A 22497-nucleotide genomic window follows, 5' to 3' on the forward strand; every position below is an offset into this window, starting at 1 on the left:
AGATATTTGGACATGATGGCACAGTAAAACAAATTATGTCAATAAACAATAAAAAGAATGGCAAACTCATTTCTAAGGTAAATTTAACATTGTTATAAACAAGAAGTGCCCTCTTTTTTGTTTTTGTTACTGTCTCTTATTTTTATTCTATTCTATTTATTTTTTAAATTAAGAAGCTTTTATTTTTCCTCCTCACCACTGACTCCCCCTTAGGGGGAAAAAAACAAAACAAAACCTTAGAACATATATACATAGTCAAGGGAAAAAATTACCAGGTCCAAAAATACATATCTCCTTTCAAGCATCTTGAGTCCATCAGCTCTCTGACAAAAGGCAGGAAGATACTTAATGTGCTTCATTCATTGATGTTCTCAAATTGTATGTAGTTGGTCTCTACTTCGATCAGAGTTCTCAAGTCTATCAAAGTTGTCTGTCCATGTATTGCAAATTTATAAATTGTTCTGACAAATCTTCCTAACTTTCTCTCAAATCATCCCCTTCACCATTTCTTATGGCACTATGGGGACCCTCTTAGTTCACAATTCTTTGCCACTACAAGCATTTTTTTTTTTTTTACATAGAGGTCCTTTTCTCCTTTCTTTGATCTCTATGGGATATAGGCCTTATATTGGTATTGGCTGGGTGAAACGGTATATACGTTTAGTGACTTTGATGACATCAAGGTTTATATGTTTTAAAATAAACCCAGGAATTTTATTTTATTCATTCACTTATCCACTCACTCATTAATTTATTACCTGATTAATTAATGTATATATGTATTGTTTATCTATTTGCCATAGGAGTTTCCTCCCTCCCCAGGGGCCTCTGCCCCTTTAAGAATCCCCCGCCCCCTTCTCAGCTTTCTAGGCCTCCGCATACATCCTCCATTCCAACTCCAGGCGACTCCCTTTCCCCACCTCCCTCCACCTCGAAAAGGCGGGAAGTTCGAAAGCTGAGCTCGGCCCCCGAATGCGGAACATCCAATCAGCTTTTGGCCTTGGGTCACGCGCCTCCGTCTCCAAGCCTAGGAAGGCAAGAACGAACTCTTCCCACCTCGGCCCAGCCCAGAGAGCTTCCGCTCAGACTCACCCCACCCAGCAGGCCTGTCCCTCGTTTACCCCACCCCCGGTCCCGAGTGAGCTGCGCGTGCGCAGCGGATTATAGCGCTGAGTAGCGGGAGGAGGGGACCCCTTCCCTCCGAAGGTTCCGAGATAAACTGTGGGTGTGGTCGATACCCGGAGGAAGGGTAGGGAGGTCGTAAAGAAGAAAGAGAAGGGGGGGGGGCGGTTTCCCACGTGCTAGTTTGCACTACTTAATATCTTCAATGCCCTTTATTCCCCATCTCCCTAAAATAAACAGATTCCAAAGTCAGCACCCCAGGGCGGGGCCGATTAGGGGCGCTGCGATTTTGCCCCAAAGCCCTGGAGCAAGTCCTCCTCCTTCCTCCCTCCGTGCCATTTCTCGCTGTTCACCTCCCAGAAGGTCTGAACGCCAACCCCAGGCCACAGTTCTGTAGCTGGCCAAAGGATCTGGAGTTCTTGGCGTTTGTTTTGTGACTGGGCAAGTCAATCAATTGTTCCGAGTCTCTTTTTCTTCAGCTGTAAAACTGAGGGGCTTGAATAGATGAAGGCTTTAAGTTTCCTTTCATCTTGAAATCTAGGATGCTCAATTCAATATAGATTCAACATTTATTAAGCACCTGCTGTATACTAAGGGGTTCAGTGCCAGGTTGGGGGAGGAAAGAGAAGATACAAAAATAAAAATGACTTACGCCCTGCCCCTGAGCTTCTGGTACATTAGCTCACACTTTGAGTGTTTCCCCATGCAAATCCACATTTCCACAAAGAGAGGTTTTGTCCAGAGAGACTTTTGGAGAGGGGGGAAGCGGAGTAGACAAGAAAAGGAAGCTCCAGCCCTGCACTTTTATCTTTTTCTAGACCCCCAAGCACCATGGCTTTATTGGAAGCCCAAGTCAGTACCATCCCCCAGGAGCAGAAGGCAGGAGCATCTTCTGCTCCACTCTGCCCCCCAGTCTTCATGCAGGATGGAGAGGAAGAAGAGGAAGAACAAACAGAGGTATTTGGGAGGAGAAGAGGAAGGGGGAGCCCAGGCAGAGGGATAAGAGGGAACCAGGGGCTTGTATTCCCCAGAGGAGAGTTGGAGATGGTGGGACTGTGGAGATGACAATGGGCCCTTCTCTGACAGACCTACCTGTGTGTGCTGTGGAATTCTGGATGCCTGGGCATAACCTACTATGATACCGCTGATTCCACCATCTATTTCTTGCCAGACACTCCTGACTGCGATAACCTCAAATTTCTCCAGAGAGGTGGGAACAGCCCTCTGGAGATGCCAGGACTACACCCATATTCATGTATACATGATAATACCTGCCCTATTTTGTTGTACCCTTCTTGTGTAGTGTATTGTAGGAATTCTTCAGGGAGGATCTCCACCTAGATAACTTTACTGCCTTCCCTCCCCATGTTCCCAGTTCCTAGCTCCTGCCCAGGTCTCAACATTTAACTGGGCTCTTGGGGTGCAAGTAAGAGTTGAGTGCTTTGGCAGAGAGTGGGAGGATCTCTATGCTACATTGAAGAGTGAAGGTCTACTTATTAACCAAGTCTTCTTTCTCCAAACAAGTGGTGGATGAAATCAACCCAAGATCCATCATCACAAGTGCCAAGCAGGATCAAAATATGGCTCAGTTTCTGGGGGGCCTGGGTAAGGGCTAGAGGGAGAACTTTGAGTTTATATGGAAAGGGCTCTATTGAGATTAGGAGTCTGAGAGCCGAGGTTTTGGGGTAGTACTAGTGATGGTGTCTAGGAAAGGACTGATATATCTGGGAGACAACTAGTTATATCTAGGAAGAGTTGACAGAAACTTGGGGGAGGCTGAAGGTGTCTTGTCAGCATTAAGGGGAAAGCTGAAGTCACCTTTCTCTCCCTCTCCTGTAGGCTCGGCTGACCACAAGGAGCAGGAGACCCCTGAAACTGTACTGTTCCCCAGTGCGGATTTTGGTATCGGCCCACCCACAGCTTTTGCCTTGCCTCAATATCTGTCACCTCCACCCTTGTTCTTTAGCTTCTTTTCTTTTCTTTTCTTTTCTTTTCTTTTCTTCTCCATCACTGTCCCCTGGGGTCCCTACCCCCTTCCCTCAGCCCCAGGACCAATCCTTAAAAAAAAAAGTGTTGGATTAAATAATCTCTGAAAACACTATCAGCTTTGACATTCTGTAACTTGGCTCTCCAATCACCTCTATCCCCACAGGTCTAGAGATCAGCAAACAGCGGATCCTCTCTGGTAACTTTTCCTTCATGCCGGAATCCTTGACATGCACTGAGAAAATCCTCTTCCTCTCTTCCATCATCCCATTTGATTGTCCTCTCATGGTTAGGAGGGTCCTTGAAGAGAGGGAGAAGGGAAAGTTGGTCTGGGAGGAAGAAAACTGCCCCTGGGGCACGGGGAACCTAACTCATCCCCAGAAAAGCTCCTCTTTGGGTTCTGCCTAGCATTCATACATGTCTCCACCATGACCTCCCTGGGAACTTGACACCTCTCCCCCTGCCTCTGATCCTGCTCTTACTAGGTACGAGCTCTAGGAGGGTTGTTCAAGTTTTTGAATCGAAGAAGAGTCAATGTGGAACTGGAAGATGGTAGTGTCAGTGTACCAATTCTAGGCTTCAAGAAATTTGTCTTGTAGGTAACTCACCCAAAGTAGGGGTAGGGGGCAGGGAGGGAGCAAAAGCCTTGGGGAAGGTGACAGAGGACAGGGTTATAGAATCTTAAGAGTTTTGCAAGGGATCTCAGAATCCACCTGAAGCCACTTATCCCTGAGCAGAAATCCCCTGTCCAGCATTACCACCTGAAAACAGGTGTGATCCATCCCCTACTTAAAAGCCTCCAATGTTGGGTGGCTCATTATTTCATAATGGCACTGCCTTTTTCACCTTTCTGTAGCTTCTAACTTTTAGGAAGTTTTCCTGCATAGACTTTGGGAAGGATGACAACACAAGGACAACATAGAAAACACATAGATGATGAAAGGAAAAATAGGGGACACACAAGGGCCAGAAAGTGAGGCTTCTGCCTAAGATGACATTGAGAGAAACTGGAGTCCCTCTGGTCTCACTTGCCTTCTTTCTGCTTTCTTTCTTCTCTTCAGGACAGATCTAGTGAGCATAGACCAGGACACATATAGGTGAGGACATAAAGGGACAGAAGGATCTTAAGGGAAGGAAAAAAAGGAGGATTAAGTCTCTAATCCTCTAAGAAGCCTAATGAAGCTCCTTTCCTAACCATGGGTCTGTCTGGAGGAGGAGGGTAGAAGGGATTTATGAGAGGTAAATAAATATATCTTTTCATCTTTTCCTTAAGGGAAAAGAAGGATCCCAGGGTTCATTGTCCCATCCCCACCTATATAGAGATTTCAGCCCCTTCGATTTTACCTTCCCCACAGTGTCCTGCAAATATTTAAGAGTGAGATCCACCCATCTGTGTACAAAATGGCCAGTGGACTGAAGGAAGGACTCAGTCTATTTGGTAGGTGGAGGCTCCTTCACTTCCCTTCCAACCTCTGGGCATTCATTCTTTCACTCCTCCCACCATGGTTTTGTCTGCTCTTTGTTTGTGTGCACAAGTCTAGTGCCTAGCAGCTAGCTGGGTGCCATTTGCAAGTTGCTCATTATGTTTAGCAGCCAGTTTCTGGGCTCCCTTTGTAGGAGTGTTCCTGTATTGGTACTTCTCCAGATTTTGTGTTTCTTTGGAGGGAGGCAATAACCTTGTGTTTGGCTAATATACGTCCTTTCTTCATCATCTTTGCTTTTTTGTTTACCACCTTCTGGTAATATATTCTTATTCTCTTTTATCCGTGTTCCTTTTCTGTATAGAGCTCTTGTCATTTATGCATTTGCTATCTTTATCAGATATGTGAAATTCTGTGATTGTGTGTGTGTGTGTGTATACACACCTCGCCCTGCCCCTTTCCAACACCCTGTAATCCTGGCTCTGGATGTGGCCTGGCACCTGGCACTAGCTTCCTTTGTGTCCTAAATCCGGGAACGCCCCTGAGCATGCCTCACCACCACCAGGGCCCCAGGCACCGATGCCCCAGCCTTAATCTCCCTGCTGGGTCATGCCCCTGCTTGGCCTGACACACCCACTCCTCTTTCTCAGGAATTCTCAACCGCTGTCGATCCAAAGGGGGTGAGAAACTGCTCCGGTGAGTCTGTTAGAATCGACATACCTTATAGCCTCACAATTTATAAGACATATTTACATCCACTATCATACTTTTTAAAAGTTAAAAAATGTTCATTTCTGTGGGGGAAAAAAAGTGAGCAACTCTAGAAGGCTACCCACTGAAAGGCCCCAAAGGGCAGTCTGGGAAAGAAGGAGCTCCAGTCCCCTCCAGCTGTGCTGATCAGCACCCACAGAAAGCAGAAAGGGTGGGAGAGATAGCACCACCTTGGCTGCAGTTTCTGGACATGGTGAGGGCTATTGGGCGAACAATGTGCATAGAGCTAGGAAGGGCAGGATGATTATCCCTATTTCTTTTCATAAAGAAACCATGATCTAGAAATTTCCACTGACTTTTTCAACGTCACCCAGTTAATAATCATCAAGGCTGGTACTGGAATGCAGGCTTCTTTCTCTTCAGTGATACACTGAATAACTTATGTACAAACGAAAACAAAACCACACCATAATATACCTACTGAGCACTTACATGTACAAAATGCACAAATACACATGGAGGAAATGAAAAATACATGTAGAACATGCCCCCAAAACACCAAATGAACATACAAACATATACAATAATATCATACATAAATACAAACATGGTTTATACTAGTGACACTCATTGTTGCACCCAGACTTATACCATCCACCCACAAATGGTTACCTGTTTCTTCCCTTGTATGATGAGGAAATTTAGCAAATCTTTAAAGTTTCTTAGATCATTGGATGACCTGATAGTAGGTAACATTTATATAGCACCTACTCTGTGCCAGGCACTATGCTCGGCACTTTATTTTAATCATCACAATAACCTTGAGGTGCTATTATTATCTCCATTTTACAGATGAGGAAACTGAGGCAGACAGATTAAGTGAGTTGCCCAGGGTCAAACAGATAATTGGATTCAAACTCAGGCCTTTAAGACTCCAGCTTCTGGGCACTCTATCCACTATACTTCTTGGCTTACCTCAGAGCCAAGAAAAACGAGTTCAAGTACCTTCTCTGATATATACTGGCTATATATGAATCCTGAGGATATCAGTTAGCTTCTCAGTGCAATAGGTCAGCAATGTCAAACACAAGGCCCGTGGCCTGGGCTAGCAATACTCCTGAGTGACCCAAACCAGATTAAAATGTAATTGGGGGTGCAGCTGGGTAGCTCAGTGGATTGAGAGTCAGGCCTAGAGACGGGAGGTCCTAGGTTCAAATTTGACCTCAGATACTTCCCAGCTGTGTGACCCTGGGCAAGTCACTTGACCCCCATTGCCCACCCTTACCACTCTTCCACCTATGAGCCAATACACAGAAGTTAAGGGTTTTAAAAAAATGTAATTGGTAAGAATTCAACAAAATAAATAAAAATACAAAGTAAAGCAGGTTAAATGTGATTTTTGAAGTTAGTATGCCCTCACAGGGATCTCTTAGTGTTAGTGGTCCTTGTTTCTATTTGAGTTTCATACCACTGTTCTAAAGACTTGAAGTTGCAGAGAAGGAATTTTTTATACCAGGGAATTCTCTGTTATTGAAATCACAGGTTCAGTTTCTCTCCCTGTTCAGTTCTGATAGTCTGCATCTGTGAGTTGGGTGGCAATTGAATTAATTCATATATATTTAAGCACTATAAGATGGATCATAGATCCAGAGCTGGAAGGGACCATGGAGACCATTTATTTAAGTTTCCTTCTTCTTACAGAATCTAAAGGTCAGGAGGCAGCTAGATGGCACAGTAGATAGAGTGCCAGGCCTGGAGGTGGGAAGGTCTGGTTTTAAATATAATCTTAGATACTTCTAACTGTGTGACCTTGGGCAAGTCACTCAATCCCAATTGCCTAGCCCTTGCCCTTCTGTTTTAGAGTTGTTATTAGGACAGAAAGTAAAGGATAAAAACAAAAGAGAACAAATCCAAAACTCAGGGAAATTAAGGGACTTGCCCAAGGTAGTAGCATCAAAGGTGGGATTTGAGCATGGATTCTCAGAGCCTTTCCACTCTACCCCTCTACTTCTTTGTCATGCAATAGTTACAAAACACTTTTCTCCCAGTACTTTAAAGTAGGCAGCCCCAAAAGTTTTATGTTTATTTCTCAGATGAAGAAACTGAGGCCCAGAACTAACAAATGTCAAACCTGTGATTGAAACACAAGACTCTACTGAGATTTATTCCACTACAACATTCTGCCTCCCTTGATACTCAAAATGAGCCCTTTAGGGGCAGCTAGGTGGCTCAGTGAATAAAGTGCAAGGCAATCCTGGGTTCAGATCTGGCATCAGACACTTGCTAGCTGGGCAAGCCACTTAACCTTAATTGCCTGCTCTTCTGCCTCGGAACCAAAACTTAGTATTGATTCTAAGGTGAAGAAAAGGATTTAAATAGATGAGCCCCCTCACAAATTGGGTAACATGATATCCAACCCCCTCTCCAATGCCCAAGGGGCAAGTTTCTGATCTCAACCTAATGTGTGTGGTAGACATGCCCTTTCGGACAAACCAGGTTTCAATTGGGGTCATCCTTCCTCTTCTTTCCTCTATCCTACCCTTTCAACCCACATACGAGATAATTGGAGACTCTGGAACTGAACTTGAATAAAAGCCACCAGTGAGGTGGCTATTATCAGAGAGGCCATAGTGGACATTACTAGCTATGAGGCTTTGGACAAATCACTTTCCCTCTCTGTTTCATTATCTATTAAAGGAAGAGGTGGGGCTAGATCATCTCCAAGGCCCTTTCCAGTTCTTAAGTCCTAGGGCTCTATGATCCTATTTAACATGAGCTTTGGTATGTGTACAAACACATCATTCCATAACCTGATAGAGTCTCCAACTTCATTCGGCCAGGCTTGGACACCCAGAATGACCCATAAAAACATGTACATTGAAACACTCCAGCTACTGACATTGTGAGATCTATCCAGCTGCCATGACTTTTCCCCCTACTTCATCCCAGCTTTGGCACAAGGATGGTCTTGATCTCACCATCACCCAGAAGGTTTCTGTGATCAAAACCCCCAAAACCCATTGTGGTTTCGTTGTTTTTTCAGTTATGTCTTATTCTTCATGATTTCATTTGAGTTTTCTCGGCAAAGATAGTGGAATAGTTTGCCATTTCCTTCTCCAACTCATTTTGTAGATGAGGAAAAAGAGACAGAGTTAAATGATGTGCCCACAGTCCCACAGCTAGGAATTGTCTGAGGCCAGATTTGAACATAGAAAGAAGAGTCTTCCCAATTCTAGACCCAGAGCTCTATCCACCTCACTACTGAGCTGTTAAAGCTTTTAGCTTGTCATAATCCTTTATTTTTCCATCTTCCCCTCTGCCTTATTCTTAATTCTACTTTTTTTTTTAAATCCTTACCTTCTGCTTTTGAATCAATAATGTGTATTGGTTCCGAGACAGAAGAGTGGTAAGGGCTAGACAATGGGGGTTAAGTGACTTGTCCAAACACACAGCTAGGAAGTGTCTTCGACCAGATTTGAACCCAGGACTTCCTGTCTCTGGACTTGGCTCTCCATCCACTAAGCCACCTAGCTGCCCCCTTCTTGCTCCTACTCTTAAGCAGGACTTTTACTTCCAATTCCTCCAGTTCCTCAGCACTATTCTATCCTACCCTTCCTGCTCTGTTTACTCTCCTCTCCCTTCCTAGTCTTGATGCCTTGGTGAACCAGATCAGTTCTCCACTATCCTTTACCCTTAAAGTCCTTCATTCCCTTGTCCTGTCACTGACTATGCCTAGTCAGATCTCAACCCTGGATTCTACCTGCCATCTACCTCTTTCATTTTTATTTTCCTGGATAGAACAGGAGGAAATCAAGAATATGATGAACACAGTCCATTTGAAATTTACATTAGCTTGTCTCAACTGGACCTTCACTACAGTGAGCTAGTCTTACTAGTGCTGGATAATTGATTCCTTATCCCACTCATCACAGTGGCTACCCCAAACATTTTATTTTCTCTTCAAACCTTTAATACCACTTCCTACCCAAACCCTCTCTGAAGAAGACTTAGCTTCTTAAAAATAAATAAAATTAAAAAAAAATCTAGCTTCATACTTCAGTGAAAAAATTGAGACCATTCATAGAAAGCTTCCTCTTCATCTTAGATTCTTCCAACATGCCTCAATTATCTCCTTAGTCCTTCTGTATCCTTGGTCTCCTACATCTTCTACACTTTATTTTTATCCATACAATCTCGTTTCTCTCCTGAAGCTTTAATGCCTCCCTATGTACTGATTACTTCCCTGCTACCCAAAAACACCCCTAAGTATCTCCCAGCCATAAAACAAACCAAAAAAAACTTTCCATGCCTGCTATGATAATCCTGTGTCTCTCCTCTCCTAATTCCTTTAAAAAATGTATCTGTAGGACAGCTGGGTAGCTCAGTGGAGTGAGAGTCAGGCCTAGAGACAGGAGGTCCTAGGTTCAAACCCGGCCTCAGCCACTTCCCAGCTGTGTGACCCTGGGCAAGTCACTTGACCCCCATTGCCCACCCTTACCAATCTTCCACCTATGAGACAATACACCGAAGTACAAGGGTTTAAAAAAAAAATCTTAAAAAAAAATGTATCTGTAATTGGTACCTCCACATCCTCCCTCTCACTCTCATCTAAATCCTCTGCAGTCTGACTTGTAGCATCATCATTCAACTGAAACTGCCCTCTCCAAAGTTGCCAACAGCCTCCTAATTGTCAATCTAATGGTCTTTTCTCCTGATATTTCAAACAGAATGTCCAATGATCATCTCAAATCCAGCATGTCCAAAACAGAACTCTTTGTAATTCCCTGTAAGCCCATCCCTCTTTCCTATTACTATCAAGGATACCACTCTCCTTCTAGTCTCACTCCTCTTTGAAATTTTGGTATCTTTCTCTGCTTTTTTCTGCTGAACATATCATGTATAAAATTAGTTGCCATATCTTGTCACATCTATTTCAGAATAGACAATATCATTTCCAAGGCAGAAGATTAGTAAAGGCTAGGCAATTGAGGTTAAGTGACTTGCCCAGGATCACACAGCTAGGAAGTGCAGGAGGCCTTTCTTGATTCCTACAACTGCTTGGGCCTTCTTTTCATCTATTTTGTATTTATCGAATGTATACTGGCTTATAGAGAAGCATCCTGGCTCAATAGATAAAGAGCTGGCTAGGAAAACCTGGTTTCAAGTTTCATTCAAGTCCTGTCTTCATCATCTAGTAGGTGTATGATTCTGGGCTGGCCACTGAACCTTTAGAGCTCCAGGCAACTCAAAGTTCAGGGAAGTTGCTGATCTGCATTGGTAGAAGGAGTTTTCTCACCTGACAATTCACAATATCAATTAAACCACAAGCCCCAGACCCCATCCTTTATGTTAATTTAAAAATGTTATTTCTAAATAATAATAATAATTTTTTTTAAAAATGTTTCTTCCCCTATAATAGAATGGAAGCTCCTTGAGAAAATATTTTCATTTATTTGTATCCTCTGTGCCTATAGGTCAATGCCTAATAGATGGTAATTACTAAATAAGTGCTTGTTGAGATAATGGTAAATGTCACCCACAATAATCCGCAGAAAGACTTAGATTCTTAGACCTTGGTCCATAAAGACACAGAGTGATACACATACCTACAAATGTAAATTGATAGTATGACAGAAATATGTCAAGATATGCTATAGATGTATTTATGGGGGGCAGGCCTGCAGTTGGGAGGACCTGGATTCAAATTTGGCCTCAGGCACTTCCTAGTTGTGTGACCCAGGGCAAGTCTATTTAGGATTGATTCTAAGATAGAAGATACGGGTTTTAAAAAGAAGTACAAATAACCTTTCAGAGCTTGCAGCATTTACATAAACCCACACAGAGCACTATATGATATTGGGTCACAGTTTCCTCATCTGTAAAATCAGGAAAGTTGACCTAGCCTGGCATTTCTGTCCCCTTCTAGCTCCAAATCAAAATGGCAACTACATTACAGGGTTGCTGCAAGGAAAGCTTTATAAATCCCAAATTAAGATTTAATTATGAGTTGCCATCTGTTGTAGTATTTCCTTTGCTTCTTGGAATTAGCAGTCTTAGCAGCTAGGTGGCTCAGTGGATGTCTTGCTGGACCTGGAGTCAAGAGGACTAGAGTTCAAATCTTACCTCAGATACTGGCTAGCTGAGTGCTGCTTGGCAAGGCATTTAATTTCACTTTCCTTAGCAGTAAAATGTAGAGTATAACAGCACCTACCTCACAGGGTTGTTGTAAGAATCAAATGAGACAATATTTGTAAAAACCACTTAGTTCAATGCCTGGCACATAGTAGGTGTTATATAGGTTCTTTCCCTTCCCACTGGGAATGTTACAGAACCACAAAAATACTCTTTAGTACATTGTCACAGTGACCCACACTTTTGTAACATTTGCTTTTTGAGCAAGTTGAGAGAGGAAAAAAAGATACCCTTGGCCTCTCTCCTACCTGTATCCCAGGCTGTGGCTGATGCGGCCAACCCAAGACCTGGAGGAACTGAATTCCCGTCTGGATGTTATCGAGTTTTTCCTGCTGCCCCAGAACCTAGAGATGGCACTGACCCTACACAGACTCCTGAGCCACATCAAGAACGTGCCTGTAAGTCTGAGTGCAGAACAAAGCACGTCACCTTAAACTTTATTTCCTCCATGCGTTTGTTTGTTTTTTTTTTTTTACTATATGTGTCTTCTGTCATGGCAAGAGCAATATGGAAAAATGTATTGCAAGAAAACCCTGATGTAGCCTATATATCAGACTATTTACTACCTCAGGGAGGGAGAAAATCCAAATCCTAAAATGTTAGAAAACAGTTGTCAAAAATTGTCTCTATAACTTAACCCCATTGCCTAGCCCTTACTACTCCTCTGCCTTGGAAACAATACATAGTATTGATTCCAAGACAGAAGGTAAGGGTTTAAAAAAATTTTCTCTATATATAACTTGAGATAATTAAGTAATTTTTTAAAATGTGCCTGTAAGCCAAGCTGCTCAGGGAGAGGGAAGAGAAAATAGCTTAAGGGGCGAGGCTAGGGCTACCCTGGGAGTGTGGGTACTGGGGTCCCTTTAAGGAGAGGACAATGACAGGCACCTGGGTTTGTCTGTAGCTCATCCTGAGGCGCATGCTCCTATCACACACCACGGTCAGTGACTGGAGGATTCTTTATAAGGTAAGGATCCTGCCTTCCCCCATTCCTGGGTGACTCTCTCTGCTCCCACCTCATCCCCCTATTTAGAGGGTCTGGAGAAGCTTCCAGGTGGAACCCTCAGAGGGCTGGCCCTCCTACCTTCCCTAAATGTTCTGTTCCTTCTTGTTTCACACTGTTGTTCATGCTCTTGTGTTGGAGTTGGAAGGCCCTCATTTGCCTATTCAAATCTTCACCAATCTTCTAGGCCTAGTCCAGGTTTTTTCCCCATGAAGTTTTCCTCAACCACCCTTGTTTACACAGATTATAGGAATATGGGTTAGGAAGGGCCATCTAGTCCAATTCTTTCATTTAACAAATGAGGAAATTGAGGCCTTAAGAAAGGAAGAAACTTCAAAAAGTCTCCTAAGGTCTCCTTTTCCTTCCCATTTGATCTCCTGCTGCATTAATTATACCATATGGTATAGTGACCCATTGTTCTGGGCTTCATATACTAAGATCCTACTCCTATGCCTCACCTAACTGGGGTCATACAGCATTGCCAGAGAAGCACAAACCCTACCAGGTCATATCAAGCTAGAGACCAGGCTCTGAGGTTGGATTCACCTAGATTCTCTCTAGAGGCTTCTGTACCCCTCCTAGAAGTGATCCTTCCCAGAATGTACTCAGTGTCTGCTGTTTGAGAATCAATGTAGCAAAATTTAGAGATGCCTTTTCAGCCATAGCAATTGTCCAAGATTGTTTATTGAATCATTTTGGGGAACACCCATACTAAGGATAAAAACCTTAAATATATTTAAATATTCATGTATATTGTTAGTTATATTTCTCCAGCCAAAATGTAAAGTCCTTAGAGGCAGGGATTGTTTTACATTCTCTCCCTGAAACCCCTTAGTAGGAAGAGCTCTTTAAATATTTATCCCAAATTTCTATCCTCAAGCCTTTCTCTTTGTAGCTTTTCCTTACTTAAATTCAATTTCTACCAATCTCTGATCTCCTAGGCATCACATCCAGAGTCAGAGCTCTTTCTTTATTTTTGGGTATATATCTTTCTTCATGACTTATTTCTTCTTTTTTTTTTCTCCAACCCGGACTCACTTTTTTTTTTCTCAGTATCTTTCTGGGTACCCTAGAAATGTAAAATGTGATTCTTCTCCCATTCTCCTTTGCAGACAGCATATAGTGCTCTGGGCCTTAGAGATACCTGTCGATCTCTGCCTCAGTCCATTCAGCTTTTCCGGGATATTGCCCAGGAATTTTCTGATGATCTCCACCACATTGCCTGCCTCATCAACAAAGTAGTGAGAGAAAAATATTAAAGGGCCTTATTCCCCTTTGAGAACATGGCAGAGGGTTAGGATTGGATGGTGGCATAAGAGAGGAATAATGACAGAAAGTGAGGCAGGATATTAAGGATGAGTTTGTGGGGACAGAGAAGGATATGAGCTAATGAGAAGGGATGGGAAATCAAACTAGGAGATGAAGAGCAAAAGTGGAAATAGAATGGGATTGCAAGAAGGGAGGGATTAGACTATAGAATATTAGGATTCATCTGGAGGATGGAGAAGAGGGACAAATCTAGGAAGACCTGAGGCCTGGGAATGGGGGGAATGGTTAGTAGGGTTGGGGCTGTCGTGACTAGATTAGACTTCCCCATCCAGGTGGACTTGGAAAGCAGCATTGCTGAAAATAGATTCACTGTCCGACCCAACATTGATCCTGATATTGATGAGAGTGAGTTTAGAGTGAAAGAGGGGCCTCATCCTCCTTGAAACAGATATGCTTCCATCACAGGATATTTATTCTTCTTGAAAACTCCCTCCCTAACCCTCTCCCATACTGTGGATCTTATGGTTCTTCAAGGGGAAACCTGAAAAAGGATGTACAGAGAAGAAATCAGTATTTATTTTTTGCAACAGCAAATATTAGTACTAAGTACTTAAGATGTGCAGAGCTTTGTGCTAGATGCTGAAAAGGGATATTCAGATTAGATAAAACAAGGATTCTGTCCTTAGGAAGTTTATAGCTCTGTCTTCATATCACAGAAGATGCCTGGTAAGAACATCTGGGCCATTTGGTTGTCACTACTTTCTCTAGAGAAACGGAAGCTGATGGGACTCCCCAGTTTCCTCACAGAGGTTGCCAGGAAAGAGCTAGAGACTCTGGACAGCCGCATTCCTTCATGCTGTGTTCTCTACATCCCCTTGGTAAGAGAATGAGGATTGTGGCATCTTTATAGTCATCTTGACATTCTCGGGCAGTGGGGTACTGGTTTTCCAAGTGGGAAAAAAATACACCAACACACTGTTCAGTTTAATCTATATTACTGACATTTTCTCCATTACTTTCTTAAGTTTTAACAATCAACAAAATAGTAAATCATACCCTGATTTGTAGTGTTTGCCAATTTCTGAACTGTAAATGTTCACACTCAAAATTAACATTGGCTTATGCTATTTCAAGATGGCTCTAGTACAACCCTGCTTTTATGGAACATAAGACTTCTGGTGGATTTTAGATGGACCCAGAGGCCTCTGGGGGAACCTAGTGAATACTAGAGGAAACATTAGAGTCTCTAGGGGAGAAGTCCTTGGAGTTCACCTTGGTGAGCGAGAAGGGTCAAGTCCTAGAATAACCTCTAAATTTATTTGTTTCATGGTATAACCTCTGTCACATTATTTACCACCTCAGGGAAAAGGAGAGGAGGAAGGGAAGGAGAGAATCTGATTCACAAAATGTCAGAAAGCAATTGTCGAAAAGTATTTTTGCATATAATTGAAAAAATTGTTTAAGTTTTAAAAAATTTGTCTTCATTTACCCCTCCAGATTGGCTTTCTTCTCTCTATCCCTCGCCTGCCCACTATGATAGATCCAAGTGACTTTGAGATTGTTGGTCTAGATTTCATGGTGAGAACCCAGTTCTATTTGGGATAGGGCTGGGATGAAAGAGGTGAGTTAGGGACCAAGGCAGCCCAATTTCTCAGCCTCAGCCCAAAGTGGTGGACCTCCAAGACTGAACTTTGTAAGCTCTAGAACAAAAAGGAAGGAAAAAAATGTGGGAGAGACAGAGGATGTTTGGGGAAAGGAGGAAGGAGATGGGAGAAGGGAGAGAAGTAGAAAAGAGAGAAGGGGACCCCTTTGAGAGAAGGGATGTGAGTACCGCTGCAGGTCCAAGCCACAGTCTCCTTAGTTTTTGTCTGAAGAGAAGCTACACTATCGAAGTGCCCGTACCAAGGAGTTGGACTCTATCCTGGGGGACCTTCACTGTGAGATAAGAGGTGAGTAAAGGAGTGGGTGGTATCTTGGGAAATCTTCCTCTCTCCCTTAACTGGCTGCTTCTGTCCATCAACACTTCCCCTATCTGACCCTGTGTTTCCATGCTTCCCTTCTCTGTGTCTCTTGGTCTTCCTCACTCTCCTCCACTCCCTTACCCTGCCCTCTTTGGCTCCCTGATCCTTACCCAGATGGAGAGATGATACTGATGCACCAGCTGCAGTGCCAGGTGCTGTCCAGGGGGGCAGTACTGAACCGAGTGATAGATCTTGCTTCTCGCCTGGATGTCCTACTGGCCCTGGCTGGGGCTGCCCGAGATTATGGGTATTCACGGCCCCAATATTCCCCTAAAATCCTTGGGGTGAGAATACAAGATGGCAGGTCAGTACTAGTTGTTGGAGTCAAGATGGTGTCACAGGGATGAGTGAGCATTAAGGCTCCAACATCACTGACCCATGCACATCTGGAATTAGGCAAAAAATAGGCAAGATAATTAATGTTACTCTGGCTGCCTCCAGACACCCATTGATGGAGCTGTGTTCCCGAACCTTTGTACCAAACTCTACTGAGAGTGGTGAGGATGGAGGAAGGATCAAGGTCATCACAGGACCCAACTCATCAGGAAAAAGCATCTACCTTAAACAGGTGGGGGGATTCCTGCCTTATGATCTACCACCACCACCACCATGATCACAAATATGTCTTGGAGCTTTCCTTTTTTGTGTCCTGATCTGTTTCTGGTTCTCTTTTTGTTGGCTTTAATTACTATCACCTAGTTCTCCTGAGCATAGCTACTCCTTGACTTCAGAATGTCACAAGGATATTAGGTCAGGGATCTTGGGCCTGGGGTAAAAGAGTGGGAACAAACTGTTTAGTTCCCCCCAACAACACCTTAAAACTTTGTCCATTTTTTATTATCCCATATCTCCCCGAAATCCTTCAGCTATCTTAGCCTTTCCCTCAGCCACAGATCCTGTTCTATTTCATCCTCATTCCTCTGTTCTTCTACCCAGCTACTGTCCCCGCTACACTTCTTTCTTCTCCACCATCCAGATAGGTCTGATTACATTCATGGCGCTAGTGGGGAGTTTTGTGCCAGCAGGCAAGGCTGAGGTTGGAGCTGTGGATGCCATTTTCACCCGAATCCACAGTCGAGAATCTGTCTCCCTTGGTCTCTCCACATTCATGATTGATCTCAACCAGGTCAGAGGGAGCAAAGAGGGGGGCGGGGGGGGATGCGGAATCTCCTCCCTGACAAAACCACTCAGTATATGAGAGACATCCTCTTTGAGCTCAAGGGAGGGATGGACTTACTTAATGCAGAGTCTGGAGAATGGATGAAATGAATCCTCTCATCTCCATCTCTTGCCAGGTGGCAAAAGCTGTGAACAATGCTACTGAGAGGTCCCTGGTCCTCATTGATGAGTTTGGGAAAGGAACTAACACGGTGAGGCAGGAATGACTGGAAATAAGGGAGGAAGAGGAGGAATTGGGAGGGAGTGAATGGGAAAAAGAAGGAAATAGAAAGCCACATAGAACTGAAAGGAAAAAGCTTCCAAGAAAAAGAAGAATAAAGGAAGTTGAAATTGGGACTGGGGAAAGACTGAGACCAAAGCAGGTTAGAGAAAGAAGGAGTATAGATCTAGACATGAACTTTTATCCCTATTATGCTCTCCTACATTTCTTTCCAGGTGGATGGACTGGCACTCCTGGCCTCTGTTCTCAGACACTGGGTGTCCCAAGGGTCCAGCTGCCCCCAGATCTTTGTTGCCACCAACTTTCTGAGCCTAATTCAGCTGCAGCTGCTGCCCCCTGGGCCCCTTGTACAGTATCTGGTGAGAATACCAATTTTACCCTTCAGATGAAAGAAAACATTTTCTAAATCTAAATTTAGAACCCTAGTTTGGGAGCTTTCTAAGAGCAATGATCATCTTTTCTGATAAAATGAAAGCTAAGGGTGGGAAATCTTTCATCCATTATCTTACTTTGGGCTTTTCAAGGGTAGGGACTTTCAGACCAGGAGCTCCTTGAGGGCAGGGAAATGTGTTGCCTCTTTCCTTCATCCCTCCAAGAAGCAACTCATTAAGGCAACTAGATGATAGTGGAAAGAGAGCCAGACCTGAAGTTGTGAAGACCCGGGTTCTTATATGGCCTCAGACACTTCCTAGCTTTGTGACCCTGGGCAAGTCACTTTTAAAAATATATATTTTACTTTCCCAGTTAGTTGTAATAACAACTTTCAACATATGCTTTCCCCAATTATAAGAACCAAATTACCTCCTTCTTCCTTCCCTCCTGGAAATGGTTAACAATTAGATAGGGGTTATCTATGTATTATCATGCAAAACATACTTCCATATTGCTTGTTGTTGTAAGAAAATACTCATATAAAACCCAAACCCTCAAATAAAAACACAAAGTGAGAAATAGTATGCTTTGATCTTCATTCTAACAGCAACAGTTCTTTCTCTAGAGATACATTAACATTTTTTGTCATAGATCCTTCAGAATTGTCCTAGATTGGTGATGGCAAACCTATGACATGCATGTCAGCACTAACACAAGTAGCCATTTTCGATGACACGAGGCCACATACAGAGAAGTATGGGGCCACATGCCGAGGATGAAACATTTGCTGTAGTGTAGTGTAGACACTCTGCACTATATATAACAATTCTACCTATATTAATTTACCTATTTTGGTTTATTTAGTAGTTATATATTACAATTATACATTTTTGTTATTTAAACTATAAATATCGCAAAATTATGGTTTTTTTCTCGAAGTGACACACCACTCGAGGTATGCTTGGTTTTTTGTTGAATTTTGACACACCAAGCTCAAGGTTGCCCATCACTGTCCTAGATCATTGTATTGCTGAGAGTAGCTAAGCCTTTCATAGTCCATTATCCTAAAGTATTGCTGTTGCTGTGTTCAGTGTTCTTCTGGATCTGTTTACTTCACTCTGCATCAGTTTATGTAGATCTTTCCAGGTTTTTCTAAAATCATCTTGCTCATCATTTCTTATAGCATAATTGTATTCCATCACCATGTATCAATTTGTTCAGCCATGTCCCAATTGATGGACATTCCCTCGATTTCCAATTCTTTGCCACTATAAAAAAGAATTGCTAGAAATATTTTTTATACAAGTAGATCTTTTCCCGCACCCCCACTTTTTTTAAAAATTTAAACCCTTACCTTCTATCTTGAAGCCAATACTGTGTGTTGGCTCCAAGGCAGAATAGTGGTAAGGGCTAGGCAATGAGGGTTAAGTGACTTGCCCAGGGTCACCCAGCTAGGAAGTGTCTGAGGTCAGATTTGAACCTAGGACCTCCTGTCTCTAGGCCTGTCTCTCAATCCACTGAGCTACCCAGCTGCCTCCCCACCCCCACTTTTTTTAATCCCTTTGGTATACAGACCTAGTAGTGATATTACAGGATCAAAGGGTATGTACCATTGTATAGCCCTTTGAGCATAGTTCTAAATTTGGACAAATCATTTTACCCCAATTGCCTAACTCTTAAGGCTTTTCTACCTTGAAATCAGGATTTTAAAACAAAAAAGAACTCATCCAGAACACTCAGAAAAATAAGGTATACTAGAGATTTTCCATTTTTCTCTTCCACAAGACCATGGAGACCTGTGAGGATGGAAATGAGCTCATCTTCTTCTATCAGGTCCGAGAAGGTGTTGCAAATGCCAGTCATGCCTCCCACACAGCAGCCCAGGCTGGACTCCCAGTTAAACTCATCACTCGTGGATTGGAGGTAATGGAACATAGCATCCAGCTCCTTAATCTTATAGCTGTCTCTACTCCTTTCTGGGACCCAGGCATCCAGTCTCTAAAACCTTGGCTCCTGCATCCTAACCACCCTATCTTTCTCCTTTCCATTCCCAGGTCTCAGAGTTGATTAGAAATGGAAAACCTATCAAACCTGATAAAGGATTGTTAAAGGAGAATCAGATGGAAAAGTGAGCATCTAATCCCAGCTTCCATGTTCCTCAGTTCTCTCTCCCGTAGGAAACCCAAACATACTCTTCCTCCAATACTCTCTCCTCTTTAGTTGCCAGGGCTTGGTGGATAAGTTCCTGAAACTGGATTTAGAAGATCCCAAATTGGACTTGAGCATTTTCATGAGTCAAGAAGTTCTACCTACAGCCTCCTCCATCCTGTGATCAGCCCTCCTTTCTCCAGGATATCAAGTGCTCTTCTATCCCTTCTCAACTCTGGACTCCCATGCCCCTAACTCTGGCTTTTTTTCCCTGGGGGGAAAACTATGTTTTGGGAATAAAATGGATAATTTGGAAAAGGCATTGCTTTCCTGGACCCTCCAGAAACAAGAAGACAAGCAGGAATTGAAGCACCCACTATCTCTAGTGGCCCTTGTCCCAGATCCCTTAAATCATAGAACAATAACAAACTCCTTTTGATTGGCCTTATGGATAACTTGGTAGAGACCTAGCAATAATATATCGCTTCCTAGAGGCCGGAAGATAAGACATTGCTGGGAATCTGTTAATTGATGCTTTTGGTCCAAATTGAACCCAGTAGTTGGTTATTTAGTGAGTAGGACAGGCATATGGCTTAGTAGGGAAAACCTGGGGCCCCAAAATGAAGAAATCTGGGCTCAGGCCCCCATTCTCTCACTGACTGTGTAACCATGAGTCAGTTGTTCCCTTCTCCATACCTCAGTTTCTTTATCTGTAAATGATTTCTCAGGTTCGTTCCAATTCCAATATTCTGTAATTCTATGAGATCCTTCCAATTCTAAAGCAGAATGGCCCCCACAGAACTAGAAAGCTACCAGGGAGGGAAGGTACAGCCAGAGGGAAAGAATGAGAGACAAAGGGGAGGGCGGTGCGGAGGCAGGGGGGTGGAAGGGCTGTGCCCTCTGGTGGGTGGGGCAGTGCCCTGGCCTGCCATGTGAGTGCTGGTCTCTGACCTCCATCTACCAAAGGCCATGGGGAGTGAGGAGCTTGGAGGCTCCAGGGTCTCTGTGCAAACTCCTTACACTGTCTTGTTGCTGCCACTAGAGACCACCCGCCAGGATCCTGGAGCACTGAGCTTCTTCCTTTGGGTGAGGTGGGGGAATGAATGGGGAAGGCATGCCTCTCAGGGACCCAGACTTCCTGTCTTTTCAGGTTTCACTGAGCCCTGGGTACCCAAAGGAGCCTTCCCTCCCCCAGAGCCACCCCCCATGCCGGGGTCTTGGCTGGCTAGTTCTGGCTCTCCTACTCAGTAGCCAAAAAATGAACATTTCCGAGGACGGGAACAAAGAGTGATGCTCAAGGGCCAGCCCTGACCCCCCAATCCAGAAGGGAGCCCAAGAAGCTTGAGGGAAGCGGCTTCCCCCAGTGGGAAGGGAGAGCCAGGTTTCTGGAGTCCTGCCGGGGAAGGCTGGTGACCCTCTTGTACCCCGGGGCCTCCCACAGCTTCAAGGGATGCGGGCCATCGAGAGGGAGCAGGATGCTCTGTGGCAGGGGCTGGAGCTCCTAGAAAAGAGCCAAGCCTGGTACAGAGGAAGTCTGAAGGAGGCTCACAGGTGGCAGCTGCATCTGGGAACCCTCGGTGAGGTAGGAGGGCAACAACAGGAAGGGGGAGGAAGGAGCCTCCCCAGGATTCCTGGGAAGGAAGACGTTAATGGAGCTCTCTGAAGGGGATCGGACCTTTGTACCCAGCCGCACTGAGGGTGGTGAAGATTGGTCCATTGGAGGGGGGATGGGGAGCACATTAGGCTAGTCCATCGGCGGCGTGGGGGACATTGGGCTATTCCATTATCCTGGGGGAGTACCGAGGGTGACCTGGGGTAGTCAACCGAGATCCCCTCTGGGGAGTCGGAGGCTAGGGAGAGGCCAGGCGGGTTTCCATGGGGCCGGAGGTCTAGGAATGGTCAAAGCCCTACGAGGGTGTGCCCGAAGGAAGAGAGTGTGGAGGGGGAGAGGGCGGGGATTGGTTCCAGGACTGTTTCTTTGTGACTGGGACAGGAGACAATGGACTGGAATATTTTACCCTGAAGTGAGAAAAGGGGGAGAAGCGGGGGAAAGAGGAGGGGGATGTGCCATCTTTCTCTCTCTCTTCCCTCCCTAGAATTTCCATTCAGAGTCCAGGGCCCCCCTCTTGGCCCAGATCCAGAAAATGAACAACTGCCTGAAGAGTCTGATACAGGGGAAGGTGAATTAGGCTTTTCTTTCCTCGGGAGACTTGGCTGGGAGACAGTTGAAGCTGATTTTCCCCAATTTTCTGCACTTTCTCTGGTTTGTTCTGGCCTGATATAGGCTGGAAAGAGATGCTGACTGAACAGAAGTATGGCTGCTTCTGAGAAGATGAATGCAAGCCGGCCAGGGGACAAAACCTCCAGCCAATGGGGGGATGGGGCACTGGGGAGAGGGGGCTGGTTACATGTGACAACCCCCCACACACACGCACACACTCCAAAACCATCACACACCATTCTCCACCTTCTTCATCTCTTTTCCAGGACCTGCTAGGGCAGCAAGAACACACACGGGTGGCCCAGCTTCCCCAGGGGGGAGAAGCTATTCATTTGGACCAGATGAGAAGACAGAGGGGTCCCACCCTAGTCTAAGGCCCTCTTCCATCCCTTCTAGGACTTAAGGTCCCCACTTTGCTTTATGAGAGGAGAGACAGCTGGAAACCCACTTCTTCTGTCCCAGACTCTTGTCCAAGTTTAAATGGCTTTGTCGTCCTACATCTCAGGCCTCACATGGGAAAGAAAAATAAACTTTCTTTCTAAACCCTCTCAGATGCTTGATTTCTTTTAAATCTCCCCAGCATTCCCAAAGAAAGCAATGTTATTTATTGAGTTTAAATCATTTATTTAAAT

General features: G+C 44.2%; 2 protein-coding genes across 2 annotated transcripts; both read left to right on the top strand.

Annotated features, from left to right (window-relative positions):
• Positions 1-1182: 1182 nt before the first annotated feature.
• Positions 1183-19942, top strand: MSH5 (mutS homolog 5). Its single transcript, XM_044672232.1, has 25 exons — positions 1183-1249; positions 1941-2079; positions 2209-2332; positions 2647-2727; positions 2962-3024; positions 3275-3396; positions 3594-3703; positions 4170-4205; positions 4464-4546; positions 5180-5225; positions 11692-11830; positions 12337-12399; positions 13548-13676; positions 14037-14109; positions 14473-14582; positions 15202-15282; positions 15566-15653; positions 15840-16029; positions 16167-16293; positions 16702-16851; positions 17021-17095; positions 17340-17483; positions 19282-19419; positions 19551-19624; positions 19717-19942. Exons 2-25 carry the CDS (start codon positions 1954-1956, stop codon positions 19826-19828), a joined length of 2484 nt encoding a protein of 827 aa, XP_044528167.1. The 5' UTR covers positions 1183-1249; positions 1941-1953; the 3' UTR covers positions 19829-19942.
• A 671-nt stretch (positions 19943-20613) lies between these two features.
• Positions 20614-22405, top strand: SAPCD1 (suppressor APC domain containing 1). The gene is made up of 4 exons (XM_044675912.1): positions 20614-20730; positions 21086-21226; positions 21741-21824; positions 22132-22405. Exons 1-4 carry the CDS (start codon positions 20614-20616, stop codon positions 22237-22239), a joined length of 450 nt encoding a protein of 149 aa, XP_044531847.1. The 3' UTR covers positions 22240-22405.
• The last annotated feature ends 92 nt before the right edge of the window (positions 22406-22497 follow it).

This window comes from Gracilinanus agilis, chromosome 4, assembly GCF_016433145.1.
Source record: "Gracilinanus agilis isolate LMUSP501 chromosome 4, AgileGrace, whole genome shotgun sequence".
Classification (NCBI taxonomy): Eukaryota; Metazoa; Chordata; class Mammalia; order Didelphimorphia; family Didelphidae; genus Gracilinanus; species Gracilinanus agilis.

Excerpts from the sequence above, each read along its gene's own strand:
- SAPCD1 (XM_044675912.1), top strand. The coding sequence starts at position 20,614 with ATGGGGAGTGAGGAGCTTGGAGGCTCCAGGGTCTCTGTGCAAACTCCT. Across the intron at positions 21,227-21,740 it reads ATCTGGGAACCCTCGGTGAG|AATTTCCATTCAGAGTCCAG; the intron begins GTAGGAGGGCAA and ends TTCCCTCCCTAG. Across the intron at positions 21,825-22,131 it reads AGAGTCTGATACAGGGGAAG|GACCTGCTAGGGCAGCAAGA; the intron begins GTGAATTAGGCT and ends TCTCTTTTCCAG.
- MSH5 (XM_044672232.1), top strand. The coding sequence starts at position 1,954 with ATGGCTTTATTGGAAGCCCAAGTCAGTACCATCCCCCAGGAGCAGAAG. Across the intron at positions 15,654-15,839 it reads CCTTCACTGTGAGATAAGAG|ATGGAGAGATGATACTGATG; the intron begins GTGAGTAAAGGA and ends ATCCTTACCCAG. Across the intron at positions 17,096-17,339 it reads TTGGGAAAGGAACTAACACG|GTGGATGGACTGGCACTCCT; the intron begins GTGAGGCAGGAA and ends ATTTCTTTCCAG.